At 51.4% G+C, this 18,329-nt stretch overlaps 1 protein-coding gene across 1 annotated transcript; it reads right to left on the reverse strand.

Annotated features, from left to right (window-relative positions):
- Window positions 1-1,583: 1,583 nt before the first annotated feature.
- Window positions 1,584-16,269, reverse strand: ZNF619 (zinc finger protein 619). Its single transcript, XM_078432457.2, is given in 6 exon segments — window positions 1,584-6,065; window positions 6,067-6,379; window positions 9,593-9,709; window positions 10,286-10,412; window positions 14,953-15,030; window positions 15,160-16,269. Coding segments are annotated over 5 exon segments (1,641 nt in total). The 5' UTR covers window positions 14,977-15,030; window positions 15,160-16,269; the 3' UTR covers window positions 1,584-5,005.
- Window positions 16,270-18,329: the final 2,060 nt, after the last annotated feature.

Here is an 18,329-nt window from a genome sequence, read left to right on the forward strand (position 1 = left end):
CAAGACTTGACATGCTTGAGTACTAACCTGAGGAGAAGGCCAGAAACTAGAGAATTAGCCCGACCTCACACTTTAAACGCTGAGGACAGTCCAGTACGTTGCAATTCGCACTGGACTGACCGGACTGCGGGAGGAGGTCCGCCCACACCATGCCCGGTCTCTGTGAGGGTAAAGGATACAGGGAATGTACAGAACGTGATCTCTCCGAAGGTGCTACTTAGAACTCTCCGGTTCAGCGGACGAGGGCTGTGGCAGGGGCAGTTAAGGCAGATGCAAGGGAGAACCTGCCAGAAGTCTATTCCTTGTGGAGGCCCGGCAGTGGTAGCTAAAGGAGAAACCGGGCAGCCACATTGTTTTTATCAGCAGCCAGCTTCCATGTTGGAGTGGCTGTGGAAAGACAAGGAAAACCAACAACTACAACCAGAGTCGAACCAGACAAGAGCTCCAACCAGGGCACCAGGCTTGCGGTTGCTGAGTGGGCTACATACACAGGCCCCAGAGGAAAAAGCCCACGAGCCATAGCCGTTCAGCCTCACTCAGCCCAGGGCCAGAAGTGCCTGTTGATCCCAAACGCACAGAGTGTAGGGAAACCAGAGGGGACCACAACCTCACTTCCTGTAACCCCACCAGCTCTTCCACCCCGAGACTAGCCAGTCACAAGCCATTCACAAAAGATCTGAAGGGACGCCTGGGTGGCTCAGTCGGTTAAGCGTTGGACTTTGGCTCAGGTCACGTTATCAGGGTTTGTGAGCTCGAGCCCCGTGTCGGGCTCTGTGCTGACAGCTCCGAGCCTGGAGCCTGGCTCTGGATTCTGTGTCTCCCTTTCTCTCTGTCCCTCCCCTGCTCTTGCTGTCGCTGTCTCCCTCTCTCTCTCTCTCTCGAAAATAAACACTTTTTAAAAATTTAAAAGAAAAAAAAAGATCTGAATGCACAGACTGAGAATGCACTGTGAACCAAGAAACATTAATGGAGGATGATCAACACCTCCCATAAGGGGGCTGGCAAAGCTAAATTCCTAAAAGCTTCCAGGCATTGGGAAAAAAATATCCGGAAGCTTCTCCTCAGTTATCTTAGTTGCCGGGAGACCCGGAACAATGGAAACAAGTTGTGATCTCAGAAGTCAGCAAGCTATCTTTCTGGTGTCTGATTAGCCCAGTTAACTCCCCCTTACCAGAGTGGGACCCCAGCAGCCTCATCCACACTGTGTGACCTAATCTCTTGGCCAGAGAAGAGTAGTGAACACACCTAAACTGGGCAAATCAGATTCTCTCTCCCAGGGATTTGTCACAGTCTGGGAAATTGTTTGGGCTACTCCCAGGATAGAGTTGTAAACATGAAGTCTGGGGCAACCTCCGCCGTGTGCCTGGGGATAGAGACAGCAGAGCTGAAGAGGGGAGAAGGGATCAGACGTGAAGAAAGAGTGGGGACTGCCTGTTGCGCCTGCTTGGGTTTTCCAGGGTCCAAATCTCCCGCTGCATATTCTTGCCTTTGGTGCCAGGATACATTTAGGAATCCTTATAATTAAGTGTACTTACACTAATTGAAATACGTTTGTTTGTTTGTTTGTTTGTTTTTTTGAGAGAGAGAGAGAGAGAGAGAGAGCAGGGGAGGGGCAGAGAGAGAGAGAGGGAGAGAGAGAATCCCAAGCAGGCTCCACACTGTCAGCGCAGAGCCTGATGCGGGGCTTGAACTCACAAACCATGAGATCATGACCTGAGCCGAAATCAAGAGTCAGAGCCATCCAGGCGCTCCAGGATTCTGTTAATTTTAAAGAGTCCTAAATAACATAGCCAACTCACTGATAAAGGTAAAAGTCTCAAAACTAAATGATTCAGGTAATATGACACCCATATCCCTTTCCTAAAGAAAGTGGGCAGTCCTCAGGCTCATGTTATAACATAATAAGTTTGGGGGGGTGGGGGGAGTCAGTATGTTTAGACATAGTCAATTCACCTTCAGAGAAAACAAAACTCTTGGAAGAACCGTATGTTGGAATTTAAGTGATGTGAGTTTATTTTTACATATCTGTCCTTTCAGTGAGCTACACATGGCCCTTGTCAAAAAACAAGTACCCACCAGAGCACCTGGGTGGCTCAGTCGGTTAAGTGTTCGACTCTTTGATTTCAGCTCAGATCATCATCTCACGGTCTGTGAGATTGAGCCCTGTGTGGGGCTCAGCACAGAGTGTGGAGCCTGCTTGGGATTCTCTCTCTCCCTCTCTCTCTCTCTCTCTCTCTCTGTCTGTCTCTCTCTCTCTCTGTCTCTGCCCCTCCCCTACTCATGTGCTCACGCTCTCTCTCAAAAAAATAAATGAACTTAAAAAAAAAACACACAAGTGCCTACTATTGGGGCGCTTGGCTGGCTTATTCAGAAGAGCACGCGACTCTTGATCTCAGGGTCGTGAGTTCAAGGCCCACGTTGGGTGTACAGGTTACTCGAAAATAAAATCTTAAAACAAAACAAGTGCCTACTAAGTGCCAGACAACCTGGCAACACTGTTCCCAGCATTAAAAAGAATGGCACGTTATTCATCTTTTGGCCCCTAGCAAGTGCTATGGAAGCTGTATAGTAACATTTGTGCAACAATGGGGGAGACCCTAAATGCCTGTTGAATTCATGAACAAGGGAAGAAACAGACGAGAGAATACCAGTCATCACCGTCAGAAACCCGTAACTCTATTAGCTGTGAGGAATCGAAAGTCATTTTTCAACCCAGAGCTGATACTGATTTTCCCTACACTCCTTGCTTTCTTCTCATCTTATAACGTCTATAATCTGTTACCTTCCACCCCTTCCAAACTATATTTAGAAGTTATGTTTTTCTGAAATTTGGCTAGTTTTGAGGTCTCTCACCCCCACCCTTCCATGCTATAATCTTCCGAGAAGCCGTGAGGCCCTGTTTAATGGTGTTTGTGGGAAATAGAATGGATGTTATATATATTATATTTACCATAAATTAAATATTAATAACATATATACTATAAATTAAAAAAAATATATATATATATATAATTTTGTGTGTAGGAGAGAGAAATATGGCAAAGAAACCAGTAATTATCATTTTCCTACATTTTGACTGCTTTTCTTAATGGTGATTCTAGGTGAGGGATCTTTGCATATTCTGGAACCTCTAACTACAGCTGTGAAGATACGTTTGGTTTCTGCCTTTTCTTCTCCTGACTTCTGTGTATTGCACAAAGGAAGAAAATAAATATCTCCAACATCCCACAAACATTTAAATTTCTCCCTGTGCTGAGGGTGATGGAAATTTTTTTTATCTTGGTTACACAACTGTATTCATTTGTCAAAACTCACCAAACTGTATACTTGAAAAGGGTAAAGGCGGGGCACCTGGGTGGCTCAGTTGGTTGGGCATCCCGCTTCAGCTCAGGTCATGATCTCACAGTCCACGAGTTCGAGCCCCACGTCGGGCTCTGTGCTGGCAGCTCAGAGCCTGGAGCCTGCTTCGGACTCTGTGTCTCCCTCTCTCTCTGCCCCTCCCCTGCTCATGCTCTGTCTCTCTCTGTCTCAAAAATAAATAAAAACATTTAAAAAAAATTAAAATTAAAAAAAAAAAGAAAAGGGTAAAGGCTATAAAGTATATCTCAATAAAACTAACCAAAACCAAAACGGTGCTTTATGCTCTCCCTTGCAGACATCATTTTCTGGTGTTACAGTAACAGTGTATATATCATTTACTTAGTGTTGTATTCCTGCTTAGTTAATTAAAGTACCTTTCCATGTTGCTACGTCGTCCTGAAACAATGATTCTGAAAAGGACCATGCCACTAGACAGGAAGTATAGCCACACCGGTGGCACCATACCATCTGGTAACATTTGCGTCCATAAACCCTTCTTGGTGCTCTCAGAATAGTTCATCATAAAATCAACTTAAAATCAAAAACTCAGATTGTATCACAGAGGATGTGGAGTAAGTGTGAGAACACATCAGAGTATGTGTATGGTTAGGAATAAACTCTCCTTTGAGGCAGGGGCTACAGCAGGTCAGGGTTAGGTCTCTCTCCTTCCCTCCGAGGCTCCACACTGTGTTGCCAACAAGTTCACTCCATGTATAACTGAGAGGCGGCTACACCCAGGCATCTGCTCTCAATGCACAGACCCTAATCACTTTCCGTACCTATGTATTTGAGTGGGCACTGAAGAAAAGGATAGAAAAGGAACCCAAGAGAAAAGCCACATCCCCTTCCAATCAAGTCTAGGAACGTAATTTTGCATTATTGCCATCAATGCTGACTCATCACTTCCTATTCTTTTTACTGGTTATCTCCTCGGTCTATTGCTTAGTTACACAGGATCCTCATAATGGTCATTATCAAGGTAACAAAAAGTCCCCACCAGGCTCAGATGCCACACAGTGAGCCTTGCTAGTTCCCCACCAAATGGCCCTCCTTAATTCCTGAAAGCAATCACTGGATACCTCCTTCGGTTACCTCCCATGGGCTTTGCATCCCACCCCGTTTTTTTAATGTTTATTTTTGAGGGAGGGAGGGAGAGATAACGAGTGGGGGAGGGGCGGAGAGGAGGGGGGACAGAGGACCCAAAGCAGGCTCTGTGCTGATAGCAGAGAGCCCTGCACGGGGCTGGAACAGAGGAGATCATGACCTGAGCCCGAGTCCCATGCTTAACCTACCGAGCCATCCAGGTGCCCCTCCCCAATTTCTTGAACTACAGCAGGCCATGTCATTGGCATGCCGCGCCCCTAAACCCCCCAGATCGTCTGCAAACTCCTCCAAATCCAGCAGAGAAGGCAGGTGCAGCCCGAGGCTACCGGCCCATCCCGAACACCACAAGTGACAGCCGCCACCATTTCCTACCCAGGGGACGGAAGCGGGGAATCCAACACGGTCCTTAAGGGTGAGACCAGACGTGGAACTGGGAAAGCAACGACGACTCACACGAGCCCAGGAGAGCGACGACAGAGACGCGGGGCCGGGGCAACAGGACTCTGGGCGGGCGGGCGGGCGGTGGAGAGCGTGAGGGGGCTCACCGGGCGTGGGGCGAGGGGTTCGGGCTCCCGGGGGAAGTGAGGTCCCGAAGGCCGTGCGCCATTCGCCCGGGCGAAGGGCCGGCCGCCGCGGCCCGGGGGCGCAGCACGAAGCCAGGCGCGGGCGGGGGCCGCGGCGCGGGGTGTGGGGCAGGCGGGGCGGCCCCCGGCAGGGCGGGGGCGGGCAGCGCGGGGCGGCGGGGCCCGGGCCCCGGCGCCGCCCCCCGGCGCGCGTGCAGCTTGCGGTGCTGGACGAAGCTGGCGCTCCACTTGAAGGCTTTGCCGCACGCGGCGCACTCGTAGGGCCTCTCGCCGGTGTGCAGCCGCCGGTGCTGGACCAGCGTGACCTTCTGGCTGAAGGCCTTGCCGCACTCCTGGCAGCCGTAGGGCCTCTCCCCGGTGTGCACCCGCCGGTGCACGGCCAAGCGCGAGCTGCAGCTGAAGGTCTTCCAGCACTCGGTGCACTTGAACAGCTTCTCGCCCGTGTGCAGCCGCCGGTGCTGGAGGAAGGCGGAGCTGCGGCCGAAGGCCTTCCCGCACTCCTCGCACGCGTACGGCTTCTCCCCGGTGTGGGTTCGCTGGTGCTGGCCGAGCACCGACGCGGAGCTGAAGCTCTTCCCGCACGCCTGGCACGCGTACGGCTTCTCCCCGGTGTGGATTCGCTCGTGGACGAGGCGGTCGTAGCTGCACCGGAAAGCCTTGCCGCAGGCCTCGCACTGGAAGGGCTTCTCCCCCGTGTGGACCCGCCGGTGGCGGCGGAGCTTGGAGTTGTAGCTGAAGGTTTTCCCGCAGTCCTGACACTCGTAGGGCTTGTCGCCGCCGTGCAGTTTCCCATGCTGCCGGAGGTGGGAATTCTGGCCGAAGGCCTGCCCGCACTCCTGGCACGAGTAAGGCCTCTCCCCGGTGTGGCTCTTCTGGTGCCGGGCCAGTTTGGAGCTGTACCTGAAGGCCTTCCCGCACTCCTTGCACCCGAAGGGCCTGTCATCCGTGTGGACGCTCTGATGCCGCTGCAGGTCTGAAGGCAGGCCGAAACACCGGCCGCGCTCGCCGCGCGGAAACCGCCGGTCCCCGGCGCAGGCCCGGCTTCGTCAGGACACGGACACCGGCGCTTCCCTGCGGTGTGCTGGCTGGCTCCTCCCTTTCCCTGGTGGAGGGTCTGTACCCCTGCACCGGCCAGCCCGTGAAACCCCCTCCGCGTGAGCCCGTGTCCGCCCCCAGGTCACACAGCGGTGGCTGCTCCAAGCTGGCTTTAAGGTGAGGCTGCTGGGGACCGTCCGGGAGCAGCCCCTCCACCGCCAGTCTCTGGGCCGCCGATGCTCCAGAAACGTCCGGCCTTGGGGTTTGCTCCCCCTTCGCAGTCTTGTTTTTACCACCTGGCATGAGAAAAAAAAGGAAACAGAGGAGGCACTTACTAAGGCTACAAGGGGAAAGGGATTAGGCGGTAATAGTATTGTTGCGAGAGAGACAGGGCTACCCGAGGATGCCCCGAAGGGAGAGAAAAGTCCTGGGGGCGGAGAAGGCGAGCCAGGCCATTTGGACAAGAAAAGCCGCGCACGCGGGCGGCAGAAGCTATCCACCCAGAGGAGTGAAGAATAACTAACGTGGAGCGGGGTGGAGAAGGTGCTGGAAGGGGAAGCGGTGAAGAAAGAAGGAGGTGACGGGGAGAAGGAGATCTCTAAGCCGGAGAAGAGAGCTGGGTGAGCAGCCCCAGGCCACCCAGCGCCCGGGGCTGGGAGTCGCAGCGTGCAACAGTGGACCCCAAGGCCCAGGCGTGGGATGGGGCCTGACCAAATGCTCCAAACCATTCTGTGACCTTTAAAGAGGATTCTGTCCTAAGCCCGGCTGGAGAGAAAACAATGAGCCATACTGCCGATCATGAAGGGTCCACAGGAGGACCATGATTTCAAAACCCACACCGTGTACTCTGAGACACTACCTCTAAAAGGAAAAGGGTGTAGATTTTATGTTAAAAAAAAAAAAGAGTGATGCAGGTATGACAGATTTTATACTATTTTGGTCTATTTAAGTCTAATATAGTCCAGACTAATTTTTTTTTTTTACGTTTTTATTTTATTTTTGAGAGAGAGACAGTGTGCGAGCAGGGGAGGAGCAGAGAGAGGGGGAGACACAGAACCCGAAGAGGGCTCCAGGCTCCGAGCCGTCAGCACGGGGCCCGACATGGGGCTCGAACTCACCCACTGTGAGATCAGGATCTGAGCTGAAGTCAGAGGCTTAACCGACTGAGCCACCCAGGTGCCCCCAGACGAATTTGTTTTTAAAGGAGTCTTCTCTATTAGAATAACTAGGGTTTTTTTTACAACTATGTAATTTTTCAAATCTTTTAAATTAAGTAATTAATCTATTTCAAGTAATCTCTATATGTAACATGGGGCTCAAACTCACGACCCTGAGATCAAGAGTCACATGCTCAGGGTGCCTGGATGGCTCAGTTGGTTATGTTTCCGGTTCTTGAGTTTGGCTCAGGTCATGATCTCCAGCCCCACATCAGGCTCTGCACTGGCAGCTCAAAGCCTGCTTACGATTCTCCCCCTCTTTCTGCCGCTCCCCTGCTCACAGTCTCTCTGTCTCTCTCAAAATAAATAAATAAACTTAAAAAAAAAGAGAGTCACATGACCTACCACCAACTGAGCCAACCAGGCACCCCCGACCCCAACTTCCAGGGTAATTTTTAAATGCTAAGCACAACTCAGTGATGAGATGCAACCCAGAGTTTAAATGATATGGTTTGAGGGGCACCTGGGTGGCTAAGTCAGTTAAGCATCTTTTTTTTTTTTTTTTAACATTTATTTTTTGAGAGACAGAGACAGAGCACAAGTGGAGGAGGGGCAGAGAGAGACAGAATGGGACACAGAATCCAAAGCAGGCTCCAGGCTCCGAGCTGTCAGCTCAGAGCCCGACGTGGGGCCTGAACTCACGAGCGGTGAGATCATCACCTGAGCGGAAGTCAGATGCCCAACCGACTAAGCCACCCAGGCGCCCCTCTGGCTTTTTTTTTTTTTTTTAAGTTTATTTATTTATTTTGAGAGAAGGAGTGCAGGGAAGGGGCAGAGAGAGAGAGAGAGAGAGGAGAGAGATGGAGAGACAATCCCAAGGAGGCTCTGCACCGCCAGCATAGATCCCAATACGGGGTTCAATTCCATGACCACGAAATCATGACCTGAGCCGAAATCAAGGGTCAGTTGGGGAACCAGGCGCCCCAAGCATCCGACTCTTGATTTTGGCTCAGGTCATGACTTCATGGTCATGGAATTGAGCCCCGTATTGGGCTCTATGCTGGCGGTGCAGAGCCTGCTTGGGATTCTCTCTGTCCCTCTCTCTCTGCCCCTCCCCTGCTTGTGCTCTCTCACTCGCTCTCTTCTCTCTCTCAGAATAAATAAATAAGCTTTAAAAAAAAAAAAAAGATACCGTTTGAGATTCTCAAGGGCAGTAGTCTTGAAGGTGTGGTCTCTGGACCACCATCACCTGGGAACCTGTCAGTAATGCGAATTCCTGGGCCCCACCCTAGTCCTGCTCAATCAGAACCTCTAGAGCTGGTCTCCAGCAAGTCCACACTCTAACAAGCCCTGCATGAGATTCGGATGCTCACTGGAGTTTGAAACCACTGATCCAGAAGCTAAAAAGGCGGGGGGGGAGGCTGTTCCCGTAATTGTTTTAAGCCGCACTGTGCATAAGGAAGTCTCTAGACGCCCGTGGCTACTTAACTTTAATTGAAACGGAGCCAAATTTAAAATTCAGTTCCTCATTCGCGCTCACCACACTTCAAGTGCTGATGAGGATAAGGGCTACCAGATCGGCAGATGCAGAACATTTCTGTTCCACAGTGTTCTATCTGACCGTGCTGGGTTCAAGCCGTTGGGAGACTAGGCAGACGACGTGTAGCTGTGGCAGAGGCAAACACTGAACTGCAGGCAGACCGCTGGGAGAGGTTTCTCATCAAGACGACGGCACGTGCTGAGTCAACCCAAAGGCCCCGACGAAGGCCGAAGTGGGGCTGAATCAGGAAGGGGCATTTGGTTTATAAGACTTGCAATAGCATATGGGATGGAGGGAGTATGCGGACAGGGCCAACTGAGGGAGAAAGGCTGAACACCCAATCTCTGGATGGTTCTCATGGTATCTTTCAAAAAGGGAAACCATTCATTCCCAATAAATACACAGGCTTTCTTTCGAAAGCTCATCTGTGGGGTTTAGGAGTTCCTAATAATTCTATTCTCGTGTACAGTTTCATACACACTCATAGCTACAACGTTCTTACAGAAACAAGTTCTTACTGTATTGCATTTACATTCCTAAATTGACCCCCCCCCCCAAAAAAAGCCTATTTTCACCACATATTTTTGAAACCCTGTGGCTTTACAAGGAAAAATAACAGCAAATGAAATGTTTGGACGGGTCTTTTCGAGTTTGGGGCTGAAGGCTAGAAAGGGGCACTTTTCTGAATGAGAGTGACCATTGCCACGCCCACAAGAGCTGGTATGACAGAAGCCAAACGTTCTTCCAGTTGAATCATTAACGGACGGGAGGAGGCCAAGCAGAAGGGGACAGTGGCAGGCTCCCCTGCTTACCTGTGCGGATATCTCCCGGGGCCTCTCCCACCGTGGGTGTCCAGGGATCCAGGCCCCGCGGTGCCTCTCCTCGCTCCAGCTGGAGTATCAGCTCTGGTTTGGGGAATGGAAATGCTCCTGAAGGAGAAGGAAAAGGAACAGGAAGCTGAGGAGAGTCCCTGCTGACCCTTCTCAGTCCACCTTCTGCTTTGCCGGGTGAAAAAGTCCCAGGACACCAAGGGAGGTCAGTGTTGAGACAATCTTGAGATCTAAGGGACGCTCAAATTGTTTTGCTCAGGGGTGGGGGTGGGGGTCTTACTCTGGCTCCATCGGAGAGGACAGAAAGCTCTGTCGTTACAGCGTGTACAGGGGGTCCTAGGAGACTCTCACACAGGGGAGACGGGGCCCAGGACTCCAGGGCACTGGAAGAGTGAAGCAATGAAAATGGGGCCACCAGGAACCTTCTCAGCTGTCTGCGCCCAGAGCAAAAACCCCTTTCAGGAGAGTCCCCATCAGGAAACAGGGAAGAGGCAAGTCCTGCTGAAAACCAAAGTGATCCCAGATCGCTCTCCATTAGCTACTCCCGAAACTAGGGATTAGGGAGCTCGGCTCACGGAAGCATCAGTCCTGGGGGTATGGGAGACCCCAGATCCACCAAGGAGGAAGCCAAGGGCCTTGAGGGCAGAGCTGGTTCAGACGGAAGGGAGGACTTACCCAAGGAAGTTATATTTGCATAATTCTCCAGCATCACCTCCCGGTACAAGGCCCTCTGCATGGGGTCCAGGATAGTCCATTGATTCTGGGTGAAGTACACGGCCACGTCCTCAAAGGTCACTGGCTCCTGAAACAACAGGCCCCTGCTCAAGCCCTGTGTGAGGGTCCAGGAGGGGTCTGAGCTCCAGGGTAGCCCTGATTCTACTGGAGTCCATGGCTCTGAGCCCCATGTACTTGTTCATGCACAGTACTTGCTCGCTGGCAAGGAGCTCCACAACGGCACCCCAGCCAGGGACAGCCCTCAGCACATTTTCAATGTGTAGCCGCTGGGGCCCCAATCCAAGCACACCCTCCAGCACCTGCTGCTGCCTGCCTGGTGGTCACATCAACCCCACGTCTGGTTCCATGAGCTGGGTCAATCTTCCCGGCATGTTTTCTAAAATGACCATAGCAGGCCATCTGTCTTTTACCCTGACTCCATCCATCCTGGAGCCCCTATTAGGGCCCTCCACTCAGGTTCTCTCTGGTCTTTCCCAGTCATGTCTCTGTATAGACAGAGGAACAATTCCAAGGGCACAGAGTTCCCTTCACTCTGGTGGTTCTCCCTCCTTCTGCCGTCTTGCCTTACTGTCTCTTGAAGGCGATGTGCAGTGTTATCTCCTCCTCTCCTAACATACCTGAGTCCAGAGACAGGGCGCCAGTCTCCATCCCTGAGCAGGGACCTGCTTCCAGATCACCCAAGCTCTGTCCGACCTGGCAACACTGTCCTCTGCACCAGGTGCGTCTCGCTGTGTCCCCTGGGGCCATTTCCACCTTCTCCGGGGAGAGGGAAACCTTCACAGGTTGTTCAGGCCTTTGTGCCTTGTCCTCGGTCAACTACTTTTACATCAATTCACTCAATCGTCAGAACGCATGTATGAAGGAAGAGTTATTTCTCTATCGCAGATGATGGGAATCAGTGATATTAAGCACTTGGAAATAGACAAAAGGGGGCCCTCTTTCTTTGAGCACTTAATACAAGGTTGAATAAGGAGGCAAACGTTTCAAAATGAACTGACCACTTATACAAAAGAGTGGCACTATAACGTCTCTTCCTTGACTTACACTCTACTCTGCCCCAGTCTGTCACGTCAACAACCTCTCTGCGTGTAGCATCTGCTGGGTGGAAGAGACAGAGCTCGTAAGTACTACAGGACTGCAGCCATCGTGGTGAAGATTGGTTCGGACCAGAATCGTTAATGGATGCTAAATCTAGGAGGAAATTTTGACGATGAACAGGATAGTTGCGTGATCTTAAACGTCGCCCCATAGTTTTCTTTTTTTTTTTTTAACGTTTATTTGTTTTTTGAGACAGAGAGAGACAGAGCATGAACGGGGGAGGGACAGAGAGAGAGGGAGACACAGAATCAGAAGCAGGCTCCAGGCTCTGAGCCATCAGCCCAGAGCCCGACGCGGGGCTCGAACTCACGGACCGTGAGATCGTGACCTGAGCTGAAGTCGGAGGCTTAACCGACTGAGCCACCCAGGCGCCCCAATAGATTTCTTATTAGTTGCAAGGGAAAGATAATTATCTATATGCTGAAGAAACCAGGTATCACCTTGACCAGAAAGTTTAAATGTGGCTAGTGTGACTGAGGAACTGAATTTCTCATTTTAGTCAGTTGAATTTTATTTTTGTCTATTTACTTATTTTAAATATTTATTTATTCATTTTCAGAGAGAGAGTGCACGTGATCAGGGGAGGGGCAGAGAGAGAGAGAGAGGAAGAGAGAGAATCCCAAGCAGGCTCCGCACTGTCAGCACAGAGCCCAACTCCGGGCTCGATTCCATGAAACGTGAGATCATGACCTGAGCTGAAATCAAGAGTTGGATGCTCAACCGACTGAGCCGCCCAGGCACCCCTCATTTAAAAAATGTTTTTAATTGTTTTTATTCTCTTTTCATTTTGTTTTTGGAGAGACACTGAGACAGAGCGCGAGCAGGGGAGGAGCAAAGAGAGAGGGAGACACAGAACCCAAAGCAGGCTCCAGGCTCTGAGCTGTCGGCACAGAGCCCGACATGCGGCTTGAACCCGTGAACCATGAGATCATGACCTGAGCCGAAACCGAACGCCCAAGCGACTGAGCCACCCATGTGCATCCCTCATTTTAATTAACCTAAACAGGCACATATAGCTACCTTAGTGGACAGTGCAGAATAGATAGTTCACTGACCCCAAACGGAACTAACCTCCTGTCTTCATCTCCTTCAGAGTCAACAGCTGGGAACGTGGCCCTGACCTTCTTTCCTCACATCATGCTTCTACCCCTCCACACCTCTGAGACCCCTCTCCAACGATCAGCGCATTCTTTCTTCCTTTGTTTTCGACAGCACTCGGCTTCTCAGCATCCCGTTCCGTCTCTGATCGCTCTGCTTCTGTCCCTTGCTAGCACTTACTCCTTCTCCAGGATGAAGCGGGGCTGGTGATTCCCCGACACGGGAAGTAGGTCCCGAGGCGGCACAGCACCGTGCAAACAGCACAGGCTTCGGAGCCGCGCTTCTCAATGGGGACATGCCCGCCACGGGAGATATGGCGCTGCGTGTCTGGAGACGGTTCTAGTTGTTCCGACCATGGCGTGGTGTGGGTGCTGCTGGCACCTCGTGGGTAGAGGCCGGGGATTCTGCCCATCATCCTGCAGTGCACAGGCCAGCTCCCCACGACGAAGAATTATCTGGCCCAAGATGTCAACAGCGCTGAGGCTGACACACTCAGCTCTAGAGCCAGACTCGCTGGGTTCAAATCTCACCTCTGCAAGCATCAGCTGTGTGACCCTGGAGGAGATACTCAAATTTCTTTTTGCCTCGGTTTTCCCGCAAGGCTCTTGTAAGAGGGGAGTGAGTTAATACGTGTAAAGAACTGAAATATCATCTGGCAAATGGCATTACAGAAACCTGAGCATTTACAACAACTACAGATGAGATTAGGGGAACATTTCTCATGGAGCCTGTAGATAAGACTGGCCGTTGTCTAAACATGTGTGTGTGTGTGTGTGTGTGTGTGTGTGTGTCTATTTTTTCTCCTCCCTTTCTTTTTTTATAATGGAATCTTTAATTTCACCTGGGGCTGCTCCCTGCTCCGGCAACTATAAGGGAGGCCAGTGAAAAACACAAGTATAAAAACTGGTGGGAACTCTCGGGGAAGGTTCCTGAAAGAGCGCAAACTGCTGAGCGGGTTGCCTTTTTTGTCATCTCTTCTATCTGGAACTCACACATGATAGCTGGAGGTCAAGCAGCCACTTTGGACCATGAAGCAGCCTTGAGCACGAAAGCCAGTGCTAGGATGACGAAGCAGAAACAGAGAAAGAGCCTGGGTGTGTGACAATAGTACCAGTGTCACAAAATCCCTGGACTGCCTCCCTCCAACTTCTTTTGCGTGGGAGAGAAGCTCTATCTCGTTTAAGCCGCTGTCACTTAGGGTTTCCTTACTGGAACCCAACCCTGAGTGACTACTGTGCACCACGTAAAGCACCAAGGGAGAAGAGACTGCCCCCCACAGATGCTTAAACATTTCCTGACTTGGAACTGATTTTGGCTCACGTGCTGACACTTAAGTAGAACCGAAGAAGATGGCCAGTGCCCCCCCCCCCCAGAAAAAGAGCCACGCACACATTATTCTTATTATTCTAATGACACGACCCATCCATGACATGAGACACCCAGCTTTCACATTACGTGATCTAGGATGCTGGAGAAAACTTGGATGCAATCATCCTCTAGGGCCAAGAACACCCTGGAAGGAGAACAGCTTCCAGTGCTGCATGAATTTGTGCCAGCCAAGGATTCAGGCTCTCCTAGAGGTTAAGCTGTAGTCTTTGCTGGAGGCAAATGGGCTGGAGGCACTGGCTTCAGTGCCACACTCAGCATTCCTCCAAGAATCCACCTCCCTCGGCAATCCACACCCCCCACAGGCTCCCAGCGGTGGTTTCACTGTACCCGGACTTTGCGATGTGCACGGCAAACTCCCCCTGTGGGAGCACCTGTTTAAACACAGGAGGTGGCCTTCCTCTGTATGGTGGGATGCACACGAGCACGCCCCAAATTTTAACTTGCCCATTCGTTCCCCAGGTATTGTACAAATGTAGATTCTGATCCAGGAGATCTGGGTTGGGGCCTGAGATGGAGCCTTTCTAGCATGCCCCTTGGTAGCTGCTCATCTGTGAACCGTACTTGCAAGCTCCATATTTGCATGGATGCAGATTCTCACTTTCTAGGAGAATTTTTTTTTTTAACGCGTATTTATTTTTGAGAGAGAGGGGAGGGGCAGAGAGAGAGGAGGCACAGAATCCAAAGCAGGCTCCAGGCTCTGAGCTGTCAGCACAGAGCCTGACGTGGGGTTGAACTCCCGAACCGTTGAGATCATAACCTGAGCCGAAGTCCAGTGCTGAGCCACCCAGGCGCCCCTCTAGGAGAATTTCTTGTCTGGTGCCTCCCTCTTTCCCAACCAACTTGATCCTCCCAAGTTTACCTGCTCACCCTCATCACCTCCCCTACCACATCCTCTTCTGCCCTACTCAATTGATGGATGCAAAGCTAAGCATGGGACTAACCAGGTCAGGCTGCTTACTGTTCCTGTAGTGACTGTTCTTATCTATTCTGGATGTGGAAAGCTGGAAGAAAGCTCAGCTCACCTGGGACCACAGAGTCTGGAGCATGGCTGATGACCCCTGGCTTCATGCACTGCCCTCTCTGTTTGGAAAAGCAAACACCTGCGGAGCTAAGAGAGAGAATCACAGTGAGGCTGACCACGCCTTGTTCCCCACCTCTTCCCCCTCAGCCTCCCTGCCTCTCTCATTGGAAACGATATTTCCAGGACACTCTGGGTATTCTCAACGCACCTCCTCCAGTGGTTCCTGGGGTGCTGAATCTGCTTCCTGTGTAAATTCGACAAAGCTGCCTGGCGAGGCTGAAGATTCCTCGAAAGAATGTCTGAGAAGCGAGAGTCAAGAGCTGCCGTGGATTTGTGGCTTTCAAGAAAAATCCCTGGCCCACGATGAATGAATTACCAGTGAGTTTGTACCGAATGATTCTAGCGATGGTGGCAAAGATCCCAAATGAGCATTGAGAGAAAAGGTAGGATAACCGGGCCCTGGACCAACCACGGGCTGCACGGCAAAATCCAAGTGGTGATCTGGCCCCCGGGGAAAGGGGGCGATGCTGACCGGAGACCCGACGCGAATCTGAACACTCCACCGCGGGAAGTGGGCGACCCCACGCGTCACCGCCCCCCACCCCGGGTACCGCGAGCCGGGGGACGTCAGGCCAGCTCTTCGGGGCAGGAGGGTTGGTGGCGCCTCGGCGGGCAAGGGCCCCTCGGGCGATGTCCGTGGGCCCTGACGCCCGACCTCCGGCACAGGGGCTGGGGGCGGGCCACCGCACGGCGCGGGGCCGCCGAAGACCCGGTCGCCCCCGCCGACCGCCGCCGAGGCGGAAGCGCGGGCGGAGGCGTTCCCCAACGCAGCGCCGCTCTAGGACGGCCGGAGGCTGGTCTTCTCCATGGTCCCGAGCCAGACCCGCCACCCGCGCGCCCGGGCGCCGGCTGTCCTCCCGCCCGGACTCCGCGCGCGGCTCCGCGCCCCAGCGGGCGACCAGCTCCTCGGGGACGCCGAGTCCGCACCGCACTCCGCGTGGGTCTGCGAGCGGGTTGTGACGCTGGCCGGCAGTAATTAACCTCCTACTGAATTCCTGGCCCCATTCTCCGCCCATCGGCTACCGGACTGCGCCCTGAGACCTCCAAGCCCGGCTCTGACTGTCCCCGTTCTGATCCCGGCGCCACCACCTATATCCACTGAATGGCCTGTGCGAGGTACTGAAACTCTGTGCCTCCGTTTCTCAGTTGAGAATGGCAGGAGTTTCGAACTCATGAACTCAGCGCATTGAGTGTGTCAACTCATGCAACTTCTGGTTCTCACGGTCAGTCCGAGTAAGCGCTTGCACTGTTGTTGATGGCATTATTATCATTCCTGCCTATTGTTGCCACTTTTCCTAGAACACACGCCCATATCTCTCCAGTCCAGATTGAATAATAGTCACAGCAGCAGCGCTTCCTATCGGCCAGGCATTATGCAGGTAGTTTTGAGCTGGCGTTCTGTGTATCAACCTGCCTACCGTTTCTTTCTACTTGGCTAACCCACAAGCACCTAAAATTCAAAATGTTCCAAACTGATCTTGTCATCCTTCCCTCACCCTCCTGTCCCACCCTCCAGGGGTGCCCTGTCCCTTTCGCCCCACAAACTGCACTGTAACGGAACTAAGATGAGTTCATTCCTTGGTGAGTTACAGGTAGAGACTATACCAGGTGGGTTTGTCACACAAAGGCAACTTTATTTGCGGCAAAAAAGGAGATTACGGGGGAAGAACTTTTCACACATTGGATTGGCAAATTGTAAGATATCAGGAATTCAAGATTGTCAGGCAGGAATGCCCGCACTCACTCTTGATAGAAGTCAAAATTGACAGAGCAAGTCTGAATTGGTAGAACCTCCAGGAAGAGTGATTAAAAAACACTTGCATTCTTCAACTCCGCAAGCGCACTGACTGGTAATGTGCCCCAAATAAACAATGACATGGACAGAAGGACGTGCGTACAAGGATAGTCACGGAAGTACTATTTATAACAGAAAAAAATTGGCACCATTCTTAAGGTCTATCAATAGAGATCAAATAAACCTCCACAATGAACTTCAATAGGTCACATGAACATTCACACCAGGAACTATTATGCAGAAGATAACTAGGTAGATTAATAGGGGCTGAGTAGATAAGATCTCCAGACGTATGAAGGGAAAAAACTTGCAGAATATGCAGTGTAAGATCCGTGTTTGAAACATGAAAACTATATCATGTAGATTATAAGTGCATGGAAAATGTCTGCAAGGACATACACAGTGGTTCCTTTGCAAGATACCGTAGTTGTTAGTGGAGATAATCAAAGGGCCCTTTCAATTCTAATGTAAATGTTATTAATGGTGTAATGTATTCATGGTTTATTCTGGACACACACACACACAAAATTCAGCTAGCTGGCGGACCTACAGGTAACCTTAATAACTTGGGCACTAAAAGATACACAGAATTTCATCCAAGAGCTGAGAGGTAAAGAAACATGTGAATTAGAGAAAATAGAGCTCAAGACAAATTCCTGTGGGTTGCCACAGTTGGGAGATGCTAACTGCCTAGAAACTGGAGGCTGTAGGGGGCAGAGGCTCTCTGAAAAGCAAACTATCCAACTGCCTTACTTTACCTAGAGGACCGGGTTACATCTGTCTCATTTGATCCTTGCCACGGTGTTGTATAAAGCAGGTTATCAGGGTCCCTGTTTTTCAGAGGAGGCTCATGGGAAGTACAAGAATGGGCTAGGGCTGCATGACAGGATTTAAGCTTGGATCGGACTCTGAAATCAATATTCTCTCCGAATGCCATCCTCCCTAATAAGGTAACTGGACAAGTGTGCAATTCTCTATCATCAGAGTGGACTATTATGTACCTGTGTATTTTAGTAACTTCCTGATCTCCCCTTCCATCCTGCTCTCCCTCTCGCTCTCTTCCTCTGGAGTCTGGACTAGGCTGCCAGATGGATTTTCCCAAGGATTACAACCTAGCTAAAAAATATTATTTGCACACCTCCACCCCCCCCACCCCCCCCACCCCCGCTCCCCATTGTACTTTCCTACTCCTTTTCAAGTGCCTTATACCTCAGTCACTTCCCTGCAGGTTCCCTAGACTGAATTTCCAAGTTCTGCTGTTCCCTATTGCACTCTTTTCTAGAGAGTGCAGCTCAAAACTGCCTCCACCCTGAAGCGTTCTCAACCTCTCAGCCTTAAACTCATCCTCTGAGCACCTCATGGATTGGAGGTGAAGGGCCATCCAAATCAAGGTCTATCTGACAGAAGCACTCTCCCCTCTCCTCCATGGACAATTTCAAACCTGCATTCTCTGCAAATCTACATTCCCTCATCCCTTTCTGCGCATGTCACCTTGCTTTCAAACTCCAGAGAAATTCAGAGAT

Source organism: Panthera onca, chromosome C2, assembly GCF_046562875.1.
Source record: "Panthera onca isolate mPanOnc1 chromosome C2, mPanOnc1 haplotype 2, whole genome shotgun sequence".
In the NCBI taxonomy this organism is placed as follows: Eukaryota; Metazoa; Chordata; class Mammalia; order Carnivora; family Felidae; genus Panthera; species Panthera onca.